Source organism: Neodiprion pinetum, chromosome 1 (assembly GCF_021155775.2).
Source record: "Neodiprion pinetum isolate iyNeoPine1 chromosome 1, iyNeoPine1.2, whole genome shotgun sequence".
Taxonomy (NCBI): Eukaryota; Metazoa; Arthropoda; class Insecta; order Hymenoptera; family Diprionidae; genus Neodiprion; species Neodiprion pinetum.
The window spans coordinates 26312505-26333277 of record NC_060232.1 but is presented as its reverse complement, the minus strand read 5'-3'; the positions used below and the strand labels follow the sequence as shown (position 1 = coordinate 26333277).

Below are 20773 nucleotides of genomic sequence, written 5' to 3'. Positions count from 1 at the left end.
CTTGACCATAGGATCCAGGATTCAAAAAATCTACAATAACATTTCTGGTCGCCCTCAGAAGGATATTAAAACTGCTATAATTCGGTCGCACGATTTACCAGCGTTCTCGAAATTTTTTACTCCCCTGACCGTGAAAAATCGCACAAGTCGACTCGGTTTCCTTTTGTTTCGACCCTCGCACCTTGTACTTGTAGGGAAGACTTTTCTTCAAAAATGTATAATGAGGCTTCTCAAGCGAACAACGTAAACGACGTACTTACGTACGTATATACAATACACGTAGTCAGATTTTCCTCAAGTTGGATAGTGAACATTAATCACGAGGATACTTTATATGCAAGAATATTTTTCGCCGATCAATATATGTATAAATTTAATCGCGAAACGGCGATGAATAAATGCAGTAACAACTGCTAATACGAGAACTAAAATTCAGACTCTGTATCAATGGATTATAAAAACGCACGACTGCTTATCCGGCTCCTGCATAGGTTCACGAAACTTTTAATCACTGCCAAGACCTCGAGGTTCGATTATGCGTAAATTACGTTGCACGATTGTCAAATACTTTCTACCATAAATGGCCGATAGCCAAGGTTTCTTGCCCAAGATTGTCGACGAGGAGCACTTGGGACGATACGTGTAACCTTCCCCGAGACACGCCTGAGCCATAAGCTGACACTAACAATGGAACACACCGTACATACCCAGTCACCCACTCCCATCGGAGTCGGGGACATCGATTCATTGCCAATCAAGCCACGTAGAGAAAATTATAAACGGATTGGTATATAAAGCCTGCCGCGGAAAACCCGGAGCATCATTCAGTGGTGAGTTTCTCGGTTCATTCACAACCCCGCAGTCGATTATTTTGTACAAAATAAAAACCACCATGAAGAGCTTCGCGGTACGTATAATATAAATATTCCACTTTGCATGAAAACTCCAATCTTCGTGGCATCTACGTACTTGTCTGGTTTTATGGAAAAAGAAAATTCTGTAACAGTGAATCTCGATCTGTTCTTCGAGGAGAATATAAACGGCAGAGAGAAAAGAGAGAAGCAGAGTTGTGATACATATAAGCTTTGTTTCTGATTCGGAGTTGACGGTGATTTGGGAATCGAGAATCGGAGCCGATCCTTAATTCTAATCAGTGTCAACGGTTTTCGCAGGTTTTCCTTATCGTCGGCGTCGCGATGTCCGTCGCCAATCCGGTTGACGTCGAGTCTATCGAGCCCGTAAAGACGACTAAGGTTGAAGATGCCGTGGAGCCGGTGGATCCGAGCGTCAGAGACAAACGCACCCTCCTCGTTGGCGCTGCTCCCTACGTGGCCCCGGTTGCTTATTCGGCCTACGCAGCGCCCGTGGCTTACACCGCCTATTCATCCCCCTACACGAGCTACCCCGTCGCCTATTCAGCCTACAGTGCCTATCCGTATTACGCTTCGTCCTACTACGTCGTGTAGAGACTTTGGGATGCAGCGCGGTGTCTGGTGGTAGGGTAAATGCATGTAACGAAAATTTTAAGAGTATGTAGTTGAGGGGGGAAAAAAAAAATCTTAAAAATATCACGAAAAATACGAACTATGTAACATTCTTAACTTATCGCTGCAGTAACTGATCTGTGCAATGTCGATATATTGTTATGAGACATGTATACGTTATGTGACAATGCGAAATAAATGTATTTATTAACAGAAATTCACATTATTTGAACCGAGACTGTTGGAAGGGGAAAAATTAACTGTGCCTTACATTTATTTTGTAACTTTTTTCCATGTGCGCAGATATCGTAGAAATTTATGCTCGATCCGATCGAGTTTAAACCTTCTGATTTATATGTACATATAGGTTGAACATAAAAACTTTTCGATCATTTTTCAGCAAAACCGGTTTACCCGAGACGTAATAATTTTTCTTCTTAAATTTTATGCTATGAAATAGTTTGGATCGTACATAGCTTTGTAAAGTATTATATATTTTGAAACGTAATTTTATTCAGATCATTGTTCGATGAAAAAAAGAGAGAATTAAAAATCGCGAAAGTTTGGATTCTGGAAAAAAAAAAAAAAAAAACTAAATATAATTTTACACTTGGGCAGAAATTTTCACCCCTTTCAGTCTCCAGGTGAAGTACATCAACTGTTTTAGTCACAACCTGAACATGAATAAGAAGAGATATTTCCAAATGCATGTGAGTATTAGACTAATATAATTACCGCATTAATCGCACATTTATTGTAAAGTAAATGTGAAACCCAGTTGACATTGTAAATGTTTTTTAGTACCTATCTATAGATTGATAAGAATTGTCAAGGGTTTATAAAAGGTGGACAAATTTAGGATATGTTGCGGATAAGGCAAAGTTGATTTGGGAATACAAAGTGAACTTCTTTCGGATTTTGCAAATTCAGGAATTTCGTAAGAACAAGCGTAATGCGAGGAATGTAAACGGGTTTAAGAGAAAAGGGTTTCTTCGCTCCCGATTCCGCCTGAAAAATAACAAGAACAGTTTCAACTCAACAGAGAGTTATTCGTGAAAAAAAAGAAAGATAAAGTACAAAATGAGATAGGAAGTAAAAAATAAAAACATGTAACCAGGTACGCGATATGACTTCAAAGGATTCTGTATCAACCAAAGTGCGGTACGTTGTATTTCACGGTCTAATTACCCGCACTGAAGTATGCAATAAATTGTACAAACGTGCTTAGTAATTACAGTAACTGTGTGTGTGATTAAATTGGACAAACAAAAGTTTTTACCACGTTAAAAATGTGCGGTAGGTTTTTTTTTTCTAAATGCTGTATTCTGTATTATTTAAACGACATAATACAATAAGAAAAGAACACATGTCGCAGTTCCATTCAAGTTTGAGAATTTTTCGACATGGCACCCATAATTTATATCAGCGTTACAAAAAAAAAAAAAAGGAGCGAACAGCATGAAAAAAGTTTTCATAGTATTCGGCAGTTTCGATTTTGTGGAACAATAAATCAGGGGTTAGAAAAATGTCGTATTCTTCCTTGAGGATTACGAAAACTTTACATATTATATCGACCCTAAACCATTCATATATAGTATTTTTGTAACCCACACTGATCTTCTAAAGGCAAACATTAATGATATATATTCATGTAAACACACATTACGATGTTACATGAAAAAATGATTTACGAATTTCCATCGTGGCACTCTTGGAAAAGTTTGTTTGGGTTGAAAGAACGATTCAATTCGAAGATGAGCCATCTACGTCACGTCTAAGCTGGCGCACATCCGATTTTTCACTTTTTTTTTAAAAAAGTCACTTTTAGAAAAGTCAAGATCATTTTTACTGCTCAGAAATCGCAGTGGTTTAAGGTGCGTGGCTGGTATCGTAAGAATACAAATTTCTAGTGCAGAATTACATTTTTCACAGGTAGGTAAATTACTTGTCGATTTGCTGCGATTTACATTTTCCGTTTTAGAGGATCTAGCCAGCTATTGATAAAATATGTTTGCATCAAGTATATGAAATCGTTAAATCGTAAGAGTTCGATTATCAAGCACCAAAATGACTGATCGGGATAGCGAATTTTGGTCGTGCGTTATAAATTTATGCATTAAAGTACTACACAGCGATTAATCTGAATAATTTAATTTCGATCACCGCTGGAATTACGCAACTTGGAGCGATGAGGCGATTGACGAAGGTAAAAGGCTTGATTCGGTTGATCAATCAGCAAAATAACCTTTGCCGACATTACGTGGTTGCGTGCCCAGCGTAATTGATCACGCCACGTCAAATTCCATTACGCGTGCTGCATATTATATAATTGATTATTTTCGTCAAAAGGTAGACACAGGGATGTGTTGCACTTTACGTGAGAACAACCAGACAAATAGGATTCGATAAATCAATGCAACCAACCGTAAACACACGGAAATGGATTGACCAATTTTTGGGTACATTTTCCAACTACTGACGGGAAATTTTCAATATTGTAAAACGCGTTTTCGCGAAAACACAGATTGAATGACAAGCGTGATATTTGGGAATATTCATCCGTATCAAAAATTTTTATTTATCCAACCGAGGCATCTAATCTAATCATGTATAATCTAATCTTATCCGATTTTGTACAGATTGAAGAGAAGAAGTACCGAGTGAATAGAAAATTTTAAATACTACAAAGTACAATATGATGTGATGCATCAGTTACTGATATCAACGAATTTTTATTCAGCTGCAGTATCGAATAATGGAATTGTGACGAGTAGAGATGCCGATCGTTAATTTCCTCACCGGAAATACAAAACTGAAAATCGTCGATTGTAAATCGCTTGAACGGTTTATACCAAGCTTCTAAGATTGCAGTATAAGGTTAAACGATTTGTTTATAATTCACGAAGGAACAAACATTCGCCCCGCATGTTTTTGTTGTAGCCAAATTGAAATTTTACGGACTGAAAAAACCGGGCAATGTACGCGTACAATAATATATCCATGGGAATAAGTAAGCCTTATAGAGCAGGGAATTCGTAATCAGATCTAGTCGATAGCTGAGGAGAGTCGTTGGCCGTAATTAGACTTCCGGCGCATCTGCTACCGGTTCCACGAGACATATCGAGGCCACGAGCAGACCGCCACCCTTGGACTCATTATCACAGCTACCGAATTACAGAGGTCAGTCCGACTCTGGCTTTGGTCTTAATTAAGTTACGTAATTAAAGTCCTTCTACGCGGATGGTGCACACATGCTTCTCTCCCTGATTGCCTTACTGTGTATTCTCACTTACGTGCCGTAACGTCAAAATTAAAATTTGACTGCGATACATTGCCGAGTAATTTTGCAAAGCTCGAGTTGAAATTTTAGAACTCGTTCGAACTTCTCAACTCTCTATATTTCAATGTATCGACTCAAATTGAGGTTTCATCCATCTGTTGGAATATTGCATTTGAAACTTCCGAGGGCCAAATGAGTCCCAATTGATATTCTCATCAGCATCTCAAGCATCGGAATCGCGACTATCGCGCAGTTTTTGAAGCTCAAATGAAGTTTATTTTACTCGGGATTTCCTCAACTAAGAAGGCCTCGCATTATAAGCTTATATAATGCATCTTGATGGGCCCGTGAAATTTTAGATCTGAAAGGGACTCGGATCTCTCAAAGCACACACCGCTTCGCGCATATAGATTGTTCAAACTGAAACTGTAATTACTGAATTTAATCACGATTTACGTTGGTAACAATAATCTATTGCGGCTTTACAGCTAACCGGAACCCTCGAGGGTCGTCTGGTCGAACGTGACTGGGCTCGAACCGTTCCAACTTCACACTGTCCAACATACCTCGTCTGACCTTAGAAAATTAAATATGCCTGTTCTAAATCTTTGGGACAGTCGAAGTGTTCAGGAGGAGATTCCAATGGTGACGTGCTGTTTGTTTAATTACAAATTCGGCACCGAACATGTAGATACCGGTTTTACCGTTCGCCCGTTGTGTAGTCAAAACTGATCAATTGGTAAGCCAAAACGCAGCTTGGACGTATTCGATGAACGTCCGTACGTCGCTTTTACACTTCTCGAAAATCTACAAAGTGTATAATTCAGCCGGGGACAGGTAAACGTGAATTGAAAACCAAGAAGATCGCATAGTTTAACTTCCAAAGAATAAAGAGTGTCGGTACAACTTCAACAGCGGTTGGATCTATAAGTAATTGTCATTCCAGACGAGGATGCAGGATAACGTATAAACTCCAATTTCTGAACGATCCTTCGTATTATACGTCCTGAATATTTCTCCTGCATGGAGAGTGTATCTTTTTCAACTGGTGATAAATTGAGGCTCAGAAAATAGGGGATCAGCTTGTTAGAGTATTACAAAACACTTTGATAACGGTTGGTGAATTCGTTCGGCACAGCCGAGTGGTCTGAAAATGAGCCCCCGTATCCGTAATATCAAGTCATCAATGATTTTGTTTAGCCTTCTGCGCTTGCCAAAGGTTGGCGACGAGGTCGAACGGTTTGTTAGCTCACCGATCGAGTTGTTGACCCGGTTGCTCAACCAGCTGAGCCAGAGATGGCTTTGGCAGTATAAACCGGGCTTTTTTACTGCTCGGTATAGCCAGTCCTCGCATCAACGTCCCTCGAATAATGTGGGCTTTCGATATTGTGCCTATACCAACATGAAATTCGATGACACGACGCGGGGAGGAAACAAGGCGACAATTCCCACTTAATACATTCGACATTGTGTGCGTGCGGGGGTATTGACACGGTTACAGCGATCTTCGACGCTATAACGACGACGAGCCGGTAAACTAGCGTGGAACTTGGTTATCGAATTTACGGGAGCAGGGTGCTTGCGCGGTGCTGAATTATCCCATGTACTCCGATTAGCACGTAGGCGCATTATGCACACGTATACGTTACACCGGTAGGAGGAAACGATAAACTAAGAAAGCTATACAGTATCGTTCTGACGAGCTTCTGCTTTATTGCCGCTGCCGTTTTATCGTGGAGGAATTATTAATTTCCGGAATTGTTATCCTACAGGTCGCGGGATACTCAACGAAATTAAAAGTTCCGATGCAAAATAAACGTTGACTGAATTTAAATCTGTCAAAAAATTGAATCTGTACGAATGTATAACGTGAATTGCAGAAGTTATTGCGAGAATCGACCATAAATCGCGAATGGCTGCAGCGAAAAAGTTCAAGTACGTTGCTATTATTATCATTGTTATTGTTAGAACTTTATTGTTGCTGGAAGGAGAACGGCTTCGTAATATAATCATTCGGGGAGAATACTTGTTATGTGCGTTTTGAATTTTAATTAAAACTCAATCGTAAGTCTGAGAGCAGCTACAATAACCAGCCAGCCAGTAAGTCTTGCACTAGTAAAACTCAACCCTTACGCCACACACCGGGGTCAAAATGACCCTACAACATGGTCACCGTAGATTCTATACGAAAAACATCCACAATAATGTGTTTTCATCCAAGATGAATAATAGAATAACGTAAAAATTGTTAATTCATTTTTTTTCCAAATATTCAACCTCACTCACTCAAATAAAGGCCATTTTTTTTAATGTACAACATCTCCATATTTTTTTCTTAAAAATCCGTGTCTTCAGAGTTACTCAGTCAATTTTCAGCTCGAAGTATCAACTATTTAGTGAGTTATGATTTTTTTTTAATAGAATGACTTATTTTCCGGTATTTCGTTGTTTTATGCTGTTGTTTTTCATATTCGAAATTTTATTTTACTAATGATGACTGATTTTAAAAACATTTTCAAGTGTTTTGAATCGATCTCTTCGTTTCTACGCAATGCCTGTTAATGTGGGGTCTCCAGCGATGTGACACCAGTGTATATATACGCAATAGGTGTGCAGCGTAAGGGTTTATCAAATAGAGAGTATGAGCGAGGATTTGAAGCAATTGCATCGTTTCAAAATCAAATTAAATTAATGAAAAGACTCGCGCCATGCTAGGCGGGACCTTTCAACAGCCCGATGACATCCGATCAGCCGGAAAAAATATTCAAGAGGTGTCTCTCTATCCCTTTGGGATGGCACAGATGCTTCCAGACGACTGATTGATGGTTAGTGCGAAGTAAAAGAGAGAGAGAGAGAGAGGGATTCCCGACTCGACGGTTCGTTGCCCGTAAACTTCGTCACACCTCGCAAGTGACCCGCTAAGAATAACAAAGAAAAGTGGTGGTAGCTTCAAAACTTCGAGTAGGTTGAGGTGGTGGTACGCCGAGATTCAGTGAGTTAGATGTTTTTGCCACGACAAGTCGATCATTATTCGCGATCCAGTTCTGCTCTGCCAATTTCCTTCTTGGGCTTTTTGTCTGTTCGATTCCCACTGAAACTGATTGGCTGAGAAGCTATCGCTCGTAAGCATGGCTTCTACTGTCAGGCGCTAAAACGAGCCCGAGATTTTGCTCTAGGAAAATTCAACGGGTTGTCCTGTGTTCGATGTTGACAAGTATACCCACCTCATTACATAATAAATCACTTGTGAAACGCGGAAATAAAATGGCGCGTATTATTCCATTAGTACCAGATATGCAAATGGAAGAGGTGAGGTTCAACCGGGGAGATTTGAACAAATTACTGCTCCATTTGATACGCGGTAGATTTTCAGTAAGAAGAGCAAATATCAACGCCAGGCAACGGATAATTGGCAACGATAATCGGGCCACTATCCGCGAACGGGATAGACACGAGTAGCTCGATTGCTCTAAAGCTTCTCAAATACACGCCGCCAATTTACCAACCACCGATGATCGTTTAGACTCTGCGTCGCTTTGCTATCTACTTGATATACCGTGTATAGAAAGTAAATAGACTCGGTGAGATGCTTCAAACGTAATTTCCAACGACCCTTGAGAGCCTGGGATATACGTATACTACGTTTAATCCACTAAACGCGTCGTATTTCTGACACTTACGTGTTTTGCCCGCTTTGTATAATATAATATAATAAATACACGCTGTAAATGCATCGGAAGTAATGTCTTCACTTTCGAAAAATATCGAAAGAATAGTTGAGCGCTCAATTAAAATGTTGAGCGTTCCTGAAACGATATCTAGTGAAGTATATAACCCAATTTTAGAATGTACACTGAGAAAAATTTTATTCGTCATAGTAGCTAGAAAAATTGAGTAAAACAGGTATCGTTAAAAAAACTGTTTGAATATTGTTGGCATTACAAAAAACGAGGTACGCGTAACCATTTTGCGCTATTGTCGATCCTTTGTTGGTAATTGCAATGCAAAATCAGTTTGTGAGGTTTACTCCACTTTTTCAGTTAAACAAGGCTTTAACGTCAATTTATTGTTGCACAAGCATTAAATTTTTGCAACAGTTACAAGAAAATATAGCAACAGTGATCGTAATGAGAAAGAATAGTAACGGATACTAGACTTTCCGGTAACGGCTAGAAAACTAATTTTCATTTTCTACCTAGAACTATATTTTTCGATTGTGGTATAAAATGAAAATAGTTAAGAACCGAGCGGTAACCGGAACTAAAAATTGCTCTCGGTGTACGTTAAAATTGGGAAATTTTGAAATTTCGTACGAAATCACCGCTGTGAACGCCAACCAAGATGCAAATGTAACCGCGGGGTGGAACGAATCTGATGCGCGTGAATTTCCGGCACAACCGCGATATTAACGGGCAAAGTTTGGACTGAAAGTTTTAAAGCCGATATTGGCCAAGGCGCATGATGCATTGCCTGCACTACTTGCTTTCACCAGCTTCGTACCTTCACCCCCTGCCAAGTCAGCGGCACGAAAAGCAAGCAGAGTCGACGAACGGATATTGGATGATCATGATTTATTACAGCACTGAGTTGGAGAGATGCGGGGGAATCGGATCCCGAATCATTTGCACTTAAAGTCGACTGATATTTCATGTTTACTAGACTGCGGAGCGACGTTTCTACCGATAAAAGATGAAAGCTGTCTTTTGCTCGTCCCAAGCTCTTGGGGGGAGCAAGAATTTCTTTCAAGTTTACAGAAACGGTTCTTTGATAGGTAGATGTTTATAAATGTTTTTTTCGATGATTCAATCCGTGGATCAGAAATCGCCGAGTACAAAGCTGGAATCGCAATGCAATTAAGAATCGTGGGTGGCACTTCAGGAGTGAAATTAAGAAGAAACGTACATATTCCGAAGACGCTTGTTTATCTCAGCAAGCTAATAGGCTTACGTTTCCGCGACGTGTTATAGTTGAAAGATAAAATATTCTCTTGCCTATTATCGAAAGGCAAAGAGGTTACTTTTTCACTCGTCATAAATAAATAAACTCACACGCATGCGATACGTTCAACGGATCTTACAAAAAAGCTACAAAGGTGTTGACAGTATGTTCGCCAAGAGATAAATTTAATAATTTTCACTTCGTCGAGGCTGCCATTGTCCTTGAAAACAATAACCTTCGATCTAATTCTGCCTTCTATTGGTCGGAACGAACTTGAAAGCGAAATTCGGACGACGTCTAACCTCCTGGGGTTAAACCTTGTTCCCTCGGGTTAGAGGTCGAGACAAAATTGGCGTTAGGCCAACCAAAATCATCCTTTTTGTCCACCTAGCATTGCAAGATACTAAATTAACATTCCCAACTGAATCGTTCTCGGGTCAATACGGAAGATCCTGTCCGAGTGAAAAAATTCGTCTCCAAAGGATAATACGCCTCAAAATTGACAGGGTGAAGAATAGTCTCAAACATTGCGACCAATTACCACATTCGCTGATTAAATCGATTCGTACAAAAGTTGAGGCTGAGGCTAACGAACAGATATTATTAACAACTACATCTTTTTCACATCAAGTGAAATTCACGTTGTTTTATTGACTGCGAATGAGTAATGAGCCGCAAGTATTGCACACATGGTCGACCGACCACTGATAAAGAAATGACGTACATTTGGTAAAACCCGGTGATCAGATAACTTGTCTGCATCTGCCCACTTCCGTTTGACAATCAAATTTTCCTCGTAACAATTACAACAATCCTCATTTCACTTCTGTCTCACAATCAGCTACGGTGCGGAGCGTTTTATATGGCAGAAAAAAATATAAAGATCGTCTAAGATACAAGTTTGCGAAAGAAATTTCGTCCGCTGTAAATTTTTAAAGATCCCCATTTCAGGTTGAATCACCAAACTTGTCTCATAGCTCGAAAAATTGTGAAGTGTAGGACTTCCACTAATAACCTACCGTTGGTGAAGTATTTGACAGTAGACATATGTCATGAAATAAGTTAAACTGTACCTGACGCGATAATTGAGTTCAGGTCTTTACTGTATAATCGTTCCACAGCTCCTTCACTACACGGATATAATTACCGTTAACTTTGGACAACCACGTCTATTAAGAATTCGGATAGTTTATGACGGCATAAAGGAAATTAGCCGGAACTCCAATGACATTTTAAGCGCCGATCCTAACCAAAGGTCTGAAAGCCTTGAAACTTGAAACCTTAGCGCCCTGCAGTGAGGTCTGAATATTTCAGAAGTATCAAAGTGGATACGGTTTCCCGGGTCTCAGAAACACGTCGCCTCCGCGTAGTTTCTTGCCTTGAAGATCCCCGCGGCTTTCATCCTCGGCGTAATGACTTGCTAATTGAAGGACTTATTACGAACGCCGAAGCATCGAAACTCTACATGTGTTTAAAAAATCACATTATTTTATATTAAAAAATCGTTTTATCGCTAGTAAAAACAAATATAATCGAATCTTCGTAAATAAATGTGTCGCTGACCCCTCAAGTGATTATTACTTGAGTTGATCGACGAAGTTATCGTTTCAAACCTTATCGGCTGATTTGAGGCAGTTACTTGCGTAACTGGGACAGTAATGATTAAATTCCTCCCAGGTGTTCTTTTTATTGAAATTGCTTTTGAAAACTTGTCGTACTAAATTTCGTTCAGCGATCTATTGAAATTATACAACTCAAGTTCAGGCGACAGTTTCGTCATAACCATCAAAGCGACAATCAACTCCAACGAGTCTTTTGAGTTTGAAACTTTTTTCCCGATCCATATCTTCGTGGGTATCCGCGTGGGACTGACTTCTCAAAGTCATCTGATACATTTCTATCATACTGAGTCTATCTCAATTTGAATCGACCTTTTAGTTGCGAGATTTGTCCGCTTTCTAAAGAAGCCCCGAATAAGCACTGAAGTTCTCTCGAGAAAAGTAGCTACAGTAAAACTAAAATACTTGTATTACGGCGGCCCCAGGAAACTGCAACACAGATCTAAAGACTGCTTTCACTTCCAAGAGTTACACATATCGTAATAAATCCATAACACGAGCTTTACTTTCGACGTCTCCTGCAGGATTTACTGCAACACGCACCGAAGCTCTCATACCCACTAAAAGGGTGTACAGGTTCAATTTGGTGAGGTAACGTTGTAACGGAGTTCATACACGAGCTGTGACCAACTTTATCGGTACCAGTCGAAGTGGAACTTCGCTGAAAGCGGTGCCGTACATCGTGCCGAAGTAGCGCTGTGCTACGGTTTCGAATTTTGCGAAACTTTGAACCACTTGTGGCCGGCTAGGAGTAGCAGATGTCCTACGTGCACAGAACATTCTCCGAACTTGAACGTTATTGCCGGAAGGATACTAGAATCCTTGAAACTCGACTACAGTCTAAAGATGCTGAAGCCTAGATAGACACGAAGTTAGGATGTATTTTCGACTTTTGGTACAGTTGATGGTTTATTTCAGAGTCGATATCTTTCACCCTCGAATTGCAGTCATTGGAGAAAACAGGATGCGGGTATGAAACCGTTTTTGCCTATTTTCATGATTCGCTAGCATTCGATATGTTGAATACTACCGCATTTCAAACGCGTCGTACGGTAAATTGTTGGCCGTTTGACGGTAAAGCGAAAATTCAATTATACAGCAGGTACTCAATCAACTTGACAACAGTTGAGGCGTGCGTCAGAGGTACACGGATGATATTATTTGCCCAACGAAACAATGTGCGTCGTCACTACGTCGGCGGAACATAATTCGTTATGACAGAAAGAGTGCGTAGGTGCTCGAAGAAACAAGGGACAATTTTTCAGAGGGCAATTTCAGGCAAATTTATGCAGACGATATTCAACATCTAAAATTGATGTCCTCGTTACAACCGTTCAACGGCCGACTGCTTTCAACCGTTCGTCCAGAATTGGAAGCACTCGTCACTAATAATCTCGGTGAAATAACATATTTCGAATGAGACCAACAGTAAAATAGGCGATAATATCTTTGGATCCATGGTGATTGACTAGAAAATGAACATTACCGTGGTCAGCAGAATCGCGTGATTACATTTCGACATTTCCTTTCGTCAGATTCATTTAGCTAAGTTGTTTTTAATATTGAAAGTTTTCCCACTCAAATATAATCAATTATAGATTTTCCATTGCCAGTCAAACTTTCCGAATTCAGAACATTACATCAAACTTTCAAAGTGGTTTAAAGTATCACGTCACAAATCGATTAAGGAACGTTATGTGTTTAATTTCGAGAGAATTGACAAGTTCGCGAAAGGTATCTGACGTCGAAAATACATTGGTATACTTTCAAGAACGAAATACAATTTGAATCAAGCTGAAGAACTTCATGGTAAAAATTGTGTTAGAATAACGCAGTTTAAACATACAGAACAAAAAAGTCAGAGTTTCTGTGTAGTCCGTGTCTCAAATTTTCAGATAAAACGTACACTGTCAAAAATTTCTGTATGAAACTTCCTAGACTGTATTGCACGTTTTATTCGGATACGGTTCAGTGTATTCACCATACGTTCGCAGTTTTTTCAATTTACAAACACAACAAATTTACCACACAGTGCAGTAAATCCAAATAACTTTTGTCTGTTTTTCTTATAAATTTTAGTAAAATCAAACATCACAAGTTGAAAGCAGGTGCATAGTAATTTACCTCACTACACCGAATTTGTAAATTTGAAACCTACTTTGGTAATTTGCCAACTTTTTTATAGAGTAAATGAATAGTAAATTCACAATAATTTCCAACCGTGTAAGACTTCCGTTTGGTTGTGATTCTGTGTAATTTTCCCTTAACAGAAGTATCCGTGAGTTTCGTAAAACGTGTTTCAAAAGCTCTTATAAGCAGTTACAAAAATGTGCATGCCAGAAAATTACTCCGGTTTCTTATCTCGTGGAGCGAGCGCTTGTAAGCCATATCGCGAATGCGATGATTAAACGTCTCGGTGGTTTTGCGCTTCGTAGTGTACTTCATCCAAACCTAGAGAGGATTCCACGGCCGGGTTTTTGCGGTCCTATCCCGCGAATTATTCGCACCAAACACGTGGACAGTGAGTTAGAAGAACAAAGGTAAATTTAATAAGATTACCGTGCCAATAATCGATTATCGTTGGATAAACACCTGTAATCACTTGATGCGAATTACGCAAACTAAAAAGGTGCCATTCTCTAAACTTCAATTAACGACCAGGTCTTGCAGCATGGTTGTTTTGCAGATGCGAAACGCGCACGTGAACTTTCACCGAGTAGGTATAAGTAAAATTTTCAGAGCAACCCCTCCGTAAAATTCAGCCGAGAATATTCACCCGAAGAATAAGGAGAGTGTTTCGGCTCAAAACTTCTCGCTGTACCAAGGAAGTTGGGTAATAATTTAAAAAACGCCGAATTATCACAAGCGGCAACCCTCCAGCAACCCGGGCGGCTAACCGAGTCCAAGCTGGCTGCCTGGTTACACGGATGTCGGGCGTATCTTTCCGCCGGGTTTATGACTGAACTTGCGAAAGATATAAAGTAATAGGTATAAGAGGGCTGGAGAAAGGCGGTTCTCACCATGCGGAGAGCCTGCGTACGCAGCAGCGGGGCAAAGGACGAATCCCTCTTGCATCGTTCTGCTTTTACCACTTCCGCCGACGGCTATCAATTTATTTTATCTTATCAAAGATCACTGCGAGAAATTTCTCAGGAACAAGAAACAAAAAAACATGAAAAAGAAAGAACGTTGGACAAACTGCGTCGTTAAAGCGAAATTCTTATTATGGCACTTATATATACAGATATAATTCTGAATTTCCACAACGAATGCTTACCGTAATATAGAATCGATTACGATCGTTTGTAGGATTTGTCGCAAATTCTAAAATATCATTACAAAATAACAAACATCGTACCATTTTCCTTCTCTGGAATGTTTTCGAAATTTTATTACGAATACACGTCACTATAAACAGGGGAATTCTATTGATCTAGTATGCAAGGAATAACTCCTAGGAGACCGTATACAGATAGGGTGTAAAAACGTTGTTAAAAAGTGATACAAAAAATAGTTAATGTAGTGCAAATATTTGAGTACCGATACTGAGAAAGTCTGAATGTAAAATTTGGAATGCTTCGAGCAGTATATTTTTCTCTTTCTATTCTTCTCTTCAAGCATCATTATGTGTATAAACGGGTATATTTTCGTTTGAATAAAGTAAAATCGCGATATTCCTGCGGTTTGAAGTGAATTTGCAGGCATTTCAGTACCTAAGCAAAAAGTAATTTTAACTACACGTGTGGTGTCGAATACGTACCTATAATGAACTCGATTGTTGTTCGGATTTCAGACCGCGACACAAAAAGTACCAACAAACGTTTGACAATTAGGTTGTTCGCTCACCTGGAACAGAGAGAAAAAACAAAAAAAACGTTATTACAGAGAATAGGGGAAGAGCTGGACGAAGAGAAAAACCGTATCGATTAAAACTTGGCTTAGAGTTAATTCCACGTCGCGGAATAAATCGCGGTACATTGATCCGAGGGAAGGAAAGAGAGAGAAAGAGAGAGAGAGTTTGGAATTATTTCTCTGCCTTCGATGGTTCAGCAAACGAATGGCGGAACAACCGCTGGCAGACTTATTTAAGCGCAAAAAATTTTTGTTAAAATAAGTTTAAAAATAAAATGCTTAAACGCATTAAGCCGCGGCCAATCGCATCAAACAGAAGCACGTTCGTGGAAGAGATGTAAAAATTTCATTCGCTGTCCTCTAGGTATCCACGTATCTCCAAAAAGCACCTCAGCTGCAAAGAAATTGCGCCAGATACACTGAAGTGAAAACTGCTCTACAAAAACTCACTTTACAACTTGGAAACCACCAAAATAAGGAATCACTCGCTTGGAAATCACCAACGTTTCCAAGTAATTTCCAATATTTAAGGATAGCTGGAATTTCACTGATCTCCAAATGACTTTCGTTGTTAAAGTATATCCTGAATTACAATGATTTCCAATACTTTTCAATTGAATCCTCAACCCTTCGGCAATGGCCTTTAATCCTGTGGCTGGATATTCCAAAATTTAAAAAACTCAAAATATCGAAGCGCACGTCACGTTGGTTTTGCATCAGTCAAAAGCCTTAGTAACCAAATTGTTTTACTTCAAACCTGTTGAACGCGAGACTCTACCGAGTGTATTGATAATACACGTATACACACGCTATAGGTATACGAGGTTTCTTACAAAAAACAATCAAAGAACAACGTCGTAGAATTTTACGAGGCGATACTTTGTCGCTGGAGATATTCTTCGCCGTGTGTAAGAAGAAAAAAAAGGAAAAGCAGTGAAATAAACACCGAGGGAGCCTTCGCTGCGAATCCAAAGAACGCGCAATTTCACGCACACGTTTCAGCGAGTCAGTTTCCTTTCGCAAAAATCCCCGCAATACCGGGATCTGAAAACGACCGTAGTTATGCAACAGCGTTCGCAATCTCAGGGTTAAGGGCGAAGGAAATAAGTGCCACGAAAAGCTCCCCCAGCTGGTAATTTTGAACGGACACGCGCAAAAGCTGGAGGCAATAATTTTTCCACTGCACAATTTTCCGAGAGCGACGCCGGGTGAAAACGAAAAGAAAGAAATAAGGGTCAAACAAGAAACCTTACTTTATTCGTTCCAAACCGAAATCGCACATCGATTACGAGAATTTCTTCCAGGATCAGGTTCCGTTGAGAAATTTTGACACAGCGGCGTCGAAATGTCCTTGCCGCTGGCCCTCGTGCAGCGGAAACCAGCGTAGCGAACAGCACGCGAGACTTCGGCCAAGCCCCGAATTTCAAACCCTGGCTAAGCACGAACACGGCACGAGGTATAACGTAGAAAAGTAGGCACAGAACCGAATTTAGACAAAGTCCGTGCGGAACTCCGAAGGGGCGGGACGGGCGCCGCTACTGCTATAAATCAAATGGCCACCCCAATTTTCCGTTACCAACATACACGTTGCCCTGTTCTGATCCACCCCGATATACGACAACCTTTCCGGCGCCACTCGAACGGTCGTTTTTCATTCTATTTTTCAATGTTTTATTATTGCCGTAATTTTCTGCAAGACTATAACTTTTGAAAGTATATTTCAAATCGTAACACTCACCGCAATATTTTCTGACACGTCAATTTTTACCGTACGGAAAAGCAAGGTGTTCGAAATGACATTTAAAATTGAAGCCAACGATAAATGGTATGAAAGTAAAATCAAGAGTCACTGATCGAGTTCGTTAAAGAATTTTCTCACGACAGGTAACTAAAAAGGAACCATGACAGTGAAAAACAAGACCTAAGAAATTATTGCAGCTTAATATTTTTCTTGCAGAATAAAAGAGCGGAATTTTCATTGACGATGAATCCTTCAACCAAGCTAAGCATAAAAAATTGGCCGCGGTTTTTCGGGTGTAATTATCAGAGCGACTTCCTCCCGGCGCGAACTATCCGTTCGAGTTAGCGATCGTGACCGAAAGTTTTCGACTCGCAGGTCGCAGGATATGCCGGGTATATAAGCGTAATATATCGCGAAATTGCGCCTAGCTTCTGGGGGTTGGCGGTTTGATGATCGTGGAATATCTTAATGTGGATCTGCGTGATTTCCGGCCGCTAAGAAACTGAGAAATTGAACGCGATAATGTGAGCGAAGTTGACCGGCTTATATTCCCTTGTCGCACGAAATATCTAACCAGCAACAAATTTTGTTTTTGGAACACGGGACACGGGTGAAATATGCCGACGGCGTCGACGATCTGCAGGATTTTCAACTGCCAGGCAACAAATGTCACACTTGACTCCGAACAGAGCGTTCCGGATTCCCAGTCAATGGTACCAATTATTTCGGCTGGAATTATAACGCGTTGTAGTAAAATAGAGCAATATGCATACTTAATTGCTCATAGCGTTATAGAAACTCGACTAATTTCCTGGCATTTTCCCTCTCATTACTGCCGTAGTTATATATATATATATATATATACTTGTGCCAAGAATTTCTACGCGTTCAATCTTGTCGGAAATGTCGAACCAGCATCGGCCGTCCACCTCCCCGAACTTTATCGCTCTTGGATGAATTATTCTGCCTCGGCACGTGCCGTGCTTCTTCGAGCATTTAATTCACCCTTTGCAAGAGAATTATCTTTGATGATTCACATACACAAGCCTCGACTGAATGTGTTCACATAATTGACTGTATTTACTCGCGGTCATCCCCGTGTTGGTTTTAAACCGATCGATTGAATCCAACGCCAAGGTAAGCGGGCTGTTTACCGAGTAACGCATCGCGCTCAAGATCGAGACGTCAATTTTGATGAACCGAAAGGATTAGTCATAAATTTAGAGCAAGCCTTCGAAGAAGCACGAGCCAATATTATACGTATAATATCGAAGGAGAAGAAGAAGAAGAAGAAGAAGAAGAAAATCCAAGCGTCACTGGTTATTCTGATGAATTATATTACGGCTCGTCTTGTAACTTGTAAAGCTACCTAATTAATCTTCGCATCTCACGTACAAGATTTCTAGTCTGCCGTATACTCGCAACTAAATTTCGCCTGAAAATTTTACGATTTTGTTATTCCTGATGGTGAATATCTGTCTTTCCCAACAGCAAACTGTAGGTACAACATGTGTACGAATACACAGAAACATAACACGTGGGCAGCATTCGGATATTCACGCTACCGAAACAGAACTAATATAGTCCATTATGATTGCGAAGAAATACATATATGAGAATATGAGTAAAAAGAAATGTGACAAGGCGTGCCTTACTATGGCTCACTCGCAATGATTAACAACGGCGATTCTAAAGAATTACAATTTAGAATTTAATGCAAATTTAGCCACCGCATGCACCTACACGGTTTTTACAAATGCTGGAAATTTTCTTATTCCCATTCTTAGTTTTGCTACAATTTCCAATGACAGTTTTTGTACAGCAAAAGCGGGAATCAAGAGGAACGCCCCGCGAATTCTGCATGTAACTTATATACATATACCTATACTCAGCTCAGCCTCAGCTTGTATTACAAAACAGAATACATGTATTCATATTGTATACAACGAAGCATAGGTGGTTATAAATATGTACAGACACACATGTTTTTCGCTCGTGAGTTTTGTACAAATATTTGTAAGAAATTGTTACAGTTTGGCACATGGTTGGTATTCGCTATTCGCAGAATCGGAATTCAGGGTATCGACGTGTCAATGAATCACCAGAATCGTATTCGTCATTCCACGATGCTGCTATATTTATAAACTTGGATACAAAAATATAAGAGAAATCATTCCCGCCGTCGACCTTTGCCAATACGGACATGGAATACCTGAAAAGTTTACGAAAGTTTTTTTTCGGTTCTTTCTTCACGAATTCTTATGCGTCATTGGTGTGAAAGAATAATTATACATTTAAATTTCATGAACAAACTAGTGATAAGCATGTGAGATACTGTTAGATTGGTGCACAGAAATCAGCTCCTCTATTTCAACTCCCTACAACGAAACAATAATTCTAGTCGGAGGTGGATACGCGATACGAGTAAAAAGAAACGGATAAAGTGAGCGTATAAGCGAGGCATTCCTGAGTCTAATGGTCGGACCATCGACTAGTAGGTACGTATAATCTCTACAATTTTTAGACAAGAAACTGCTAGTTCGTGAATCATAAATGTCAATGAATGTCGTCCCTATTTGCCGTTGAAAAAATAAACAGCAGCTGTACAGCAGCTTGTTATATTATATACAAGCGCACTTTTTGCGGTGGTAAAAATTACCCAGGGACTTAAAAAATGACTCGATACCGCTGTTTTGCACAGTTGCTATTAGAGGCGTGGATGTATCATTCTTAACGGCTGTCAACTGCAGACGAATACGTAACCGCATTTCAAGTGTCTCTTTTCGAGTTATTCAATATCGTTCAACTACGGTTGAATAAAGAAATAAGCATCTTAGATAAAAATTGTACAACCGTCACGCATTCGTTGGACACAGTTTATATACCTTAGAATGAACGGAAAGTGGATTATTTTTAACGAAAAATTTCAACGGAACTGTATTCGTGAATGAGCTTTTAAGCATCTTGCGATCCACTGTGAAGGAATCGACAAGTATCGCGTTATTATCGCCATGAAGAGGGTAATAATTGCCGGTAATTACTCGGTAATTATAATAGGATGCATGGCGAACCAACGATTGCAATAATGATATTCTGAACACGACAATTAAATGCAAAGATACTCTAAATCTCGAAATAATCTACATTGCGGTGGGCAGAATGCATAAACACCTCGGTTTACGTCCCGTTTAAAGATAGTGAGCGTAATTAATTCTTTCACGTTGCACGTACACGACATTCTACGGTATTTCACAATAACAAGTCGTCTTTCAGAATTTTGAATTTTACGAGAGATGGAAGTGAAATAGATTGCGGGAAGATAATTAGCAATGCAAGCACCGGATTTCCCGACCGTCGCACTATCGTCGTAAAGTGTGGATATTACCACGCCTGGTTGTCGTAGTTGTAGTTCTCGTTTCTCACAGGATTAATCCACCCAAGTTCTGGAAGCCGAAGACTCGTTGCGTAGGCGAAACGTCTAGGTAAGCCATCTCCGCAATGGATTCATCGTCGCGTCCGACTCTTGACCAGAGATGCAAGGATTATTAAATTTAATACGCTCAATTAGTCGGGGCCACGAACTAAACCACGAGACTAATATCCTTGGAGCTGCATTTCCGAGGCTTTTGAACAGTGCGAGGCGGACTTGGAGCAAACCACTCCTGGACTAGACGCGGCTCCGATTTTACTCAACTAATGATTCTCGTACATCATGCCTTTATGTCAATTAATAACAGTGAAAGGTGCTGTTATTTGTACGACGCGGTGCCAACCCCGCAGAGACGACTTGAAACTATGTCGCGAATCTGCGCATACTTTTTGCCCTCGTCTGTTCGTAACTCTTACGTACAGTAAATGT

The 20773-nt window shown here is 40.0% G+C and overlaps 2 protein-coding genes across 11 annotated transcripts in view; one reads left to right on the top strand and one right to left on the bottom strand.

The window, feature by feature from the left end:
- bsk (mitogen-activated protein kinase dJNK) overlaps window positions 1-20773 on the bottom strand; it is a 153887-nt gene that overhangs the window by 71233 nt on the left and 61881 nt on the right. For 3 of the 10 annotated variants that reach the window (XM_046608875.2, XM_046608877.2, XM_046608876.2), the window contains one exon: window positions 15082-15167. The exons of the other annotated variants lie outside the window; for them this stretch is intronic. The gene's annotated coding sequence lies outside the window, so the exon portion shown is untranslated. The remainder of the gene's footprint in view (window positions 1-15081; window positions 15168-20773) is intronic. 10 annotated transcript variants of the gene reach the window in all.
- LOC124210678 (pupal cuticle protein C1B) lies at window positions 785-1701 on the top strand. The gene is made up of 2 exons (XM_046608893.1): window positions 785-907; window positions 1173-1701. The coding sequence occupies exons 1-2, from the start codon at window positions 893-895 to the stop codon at window positions 1464-1466; spliced, it is 309 nt and encodes a 102-aa protein (XP_046464849.1). The 5' UTR covers window positions 785-892; the 3' UTR covers window positions 1467-1701.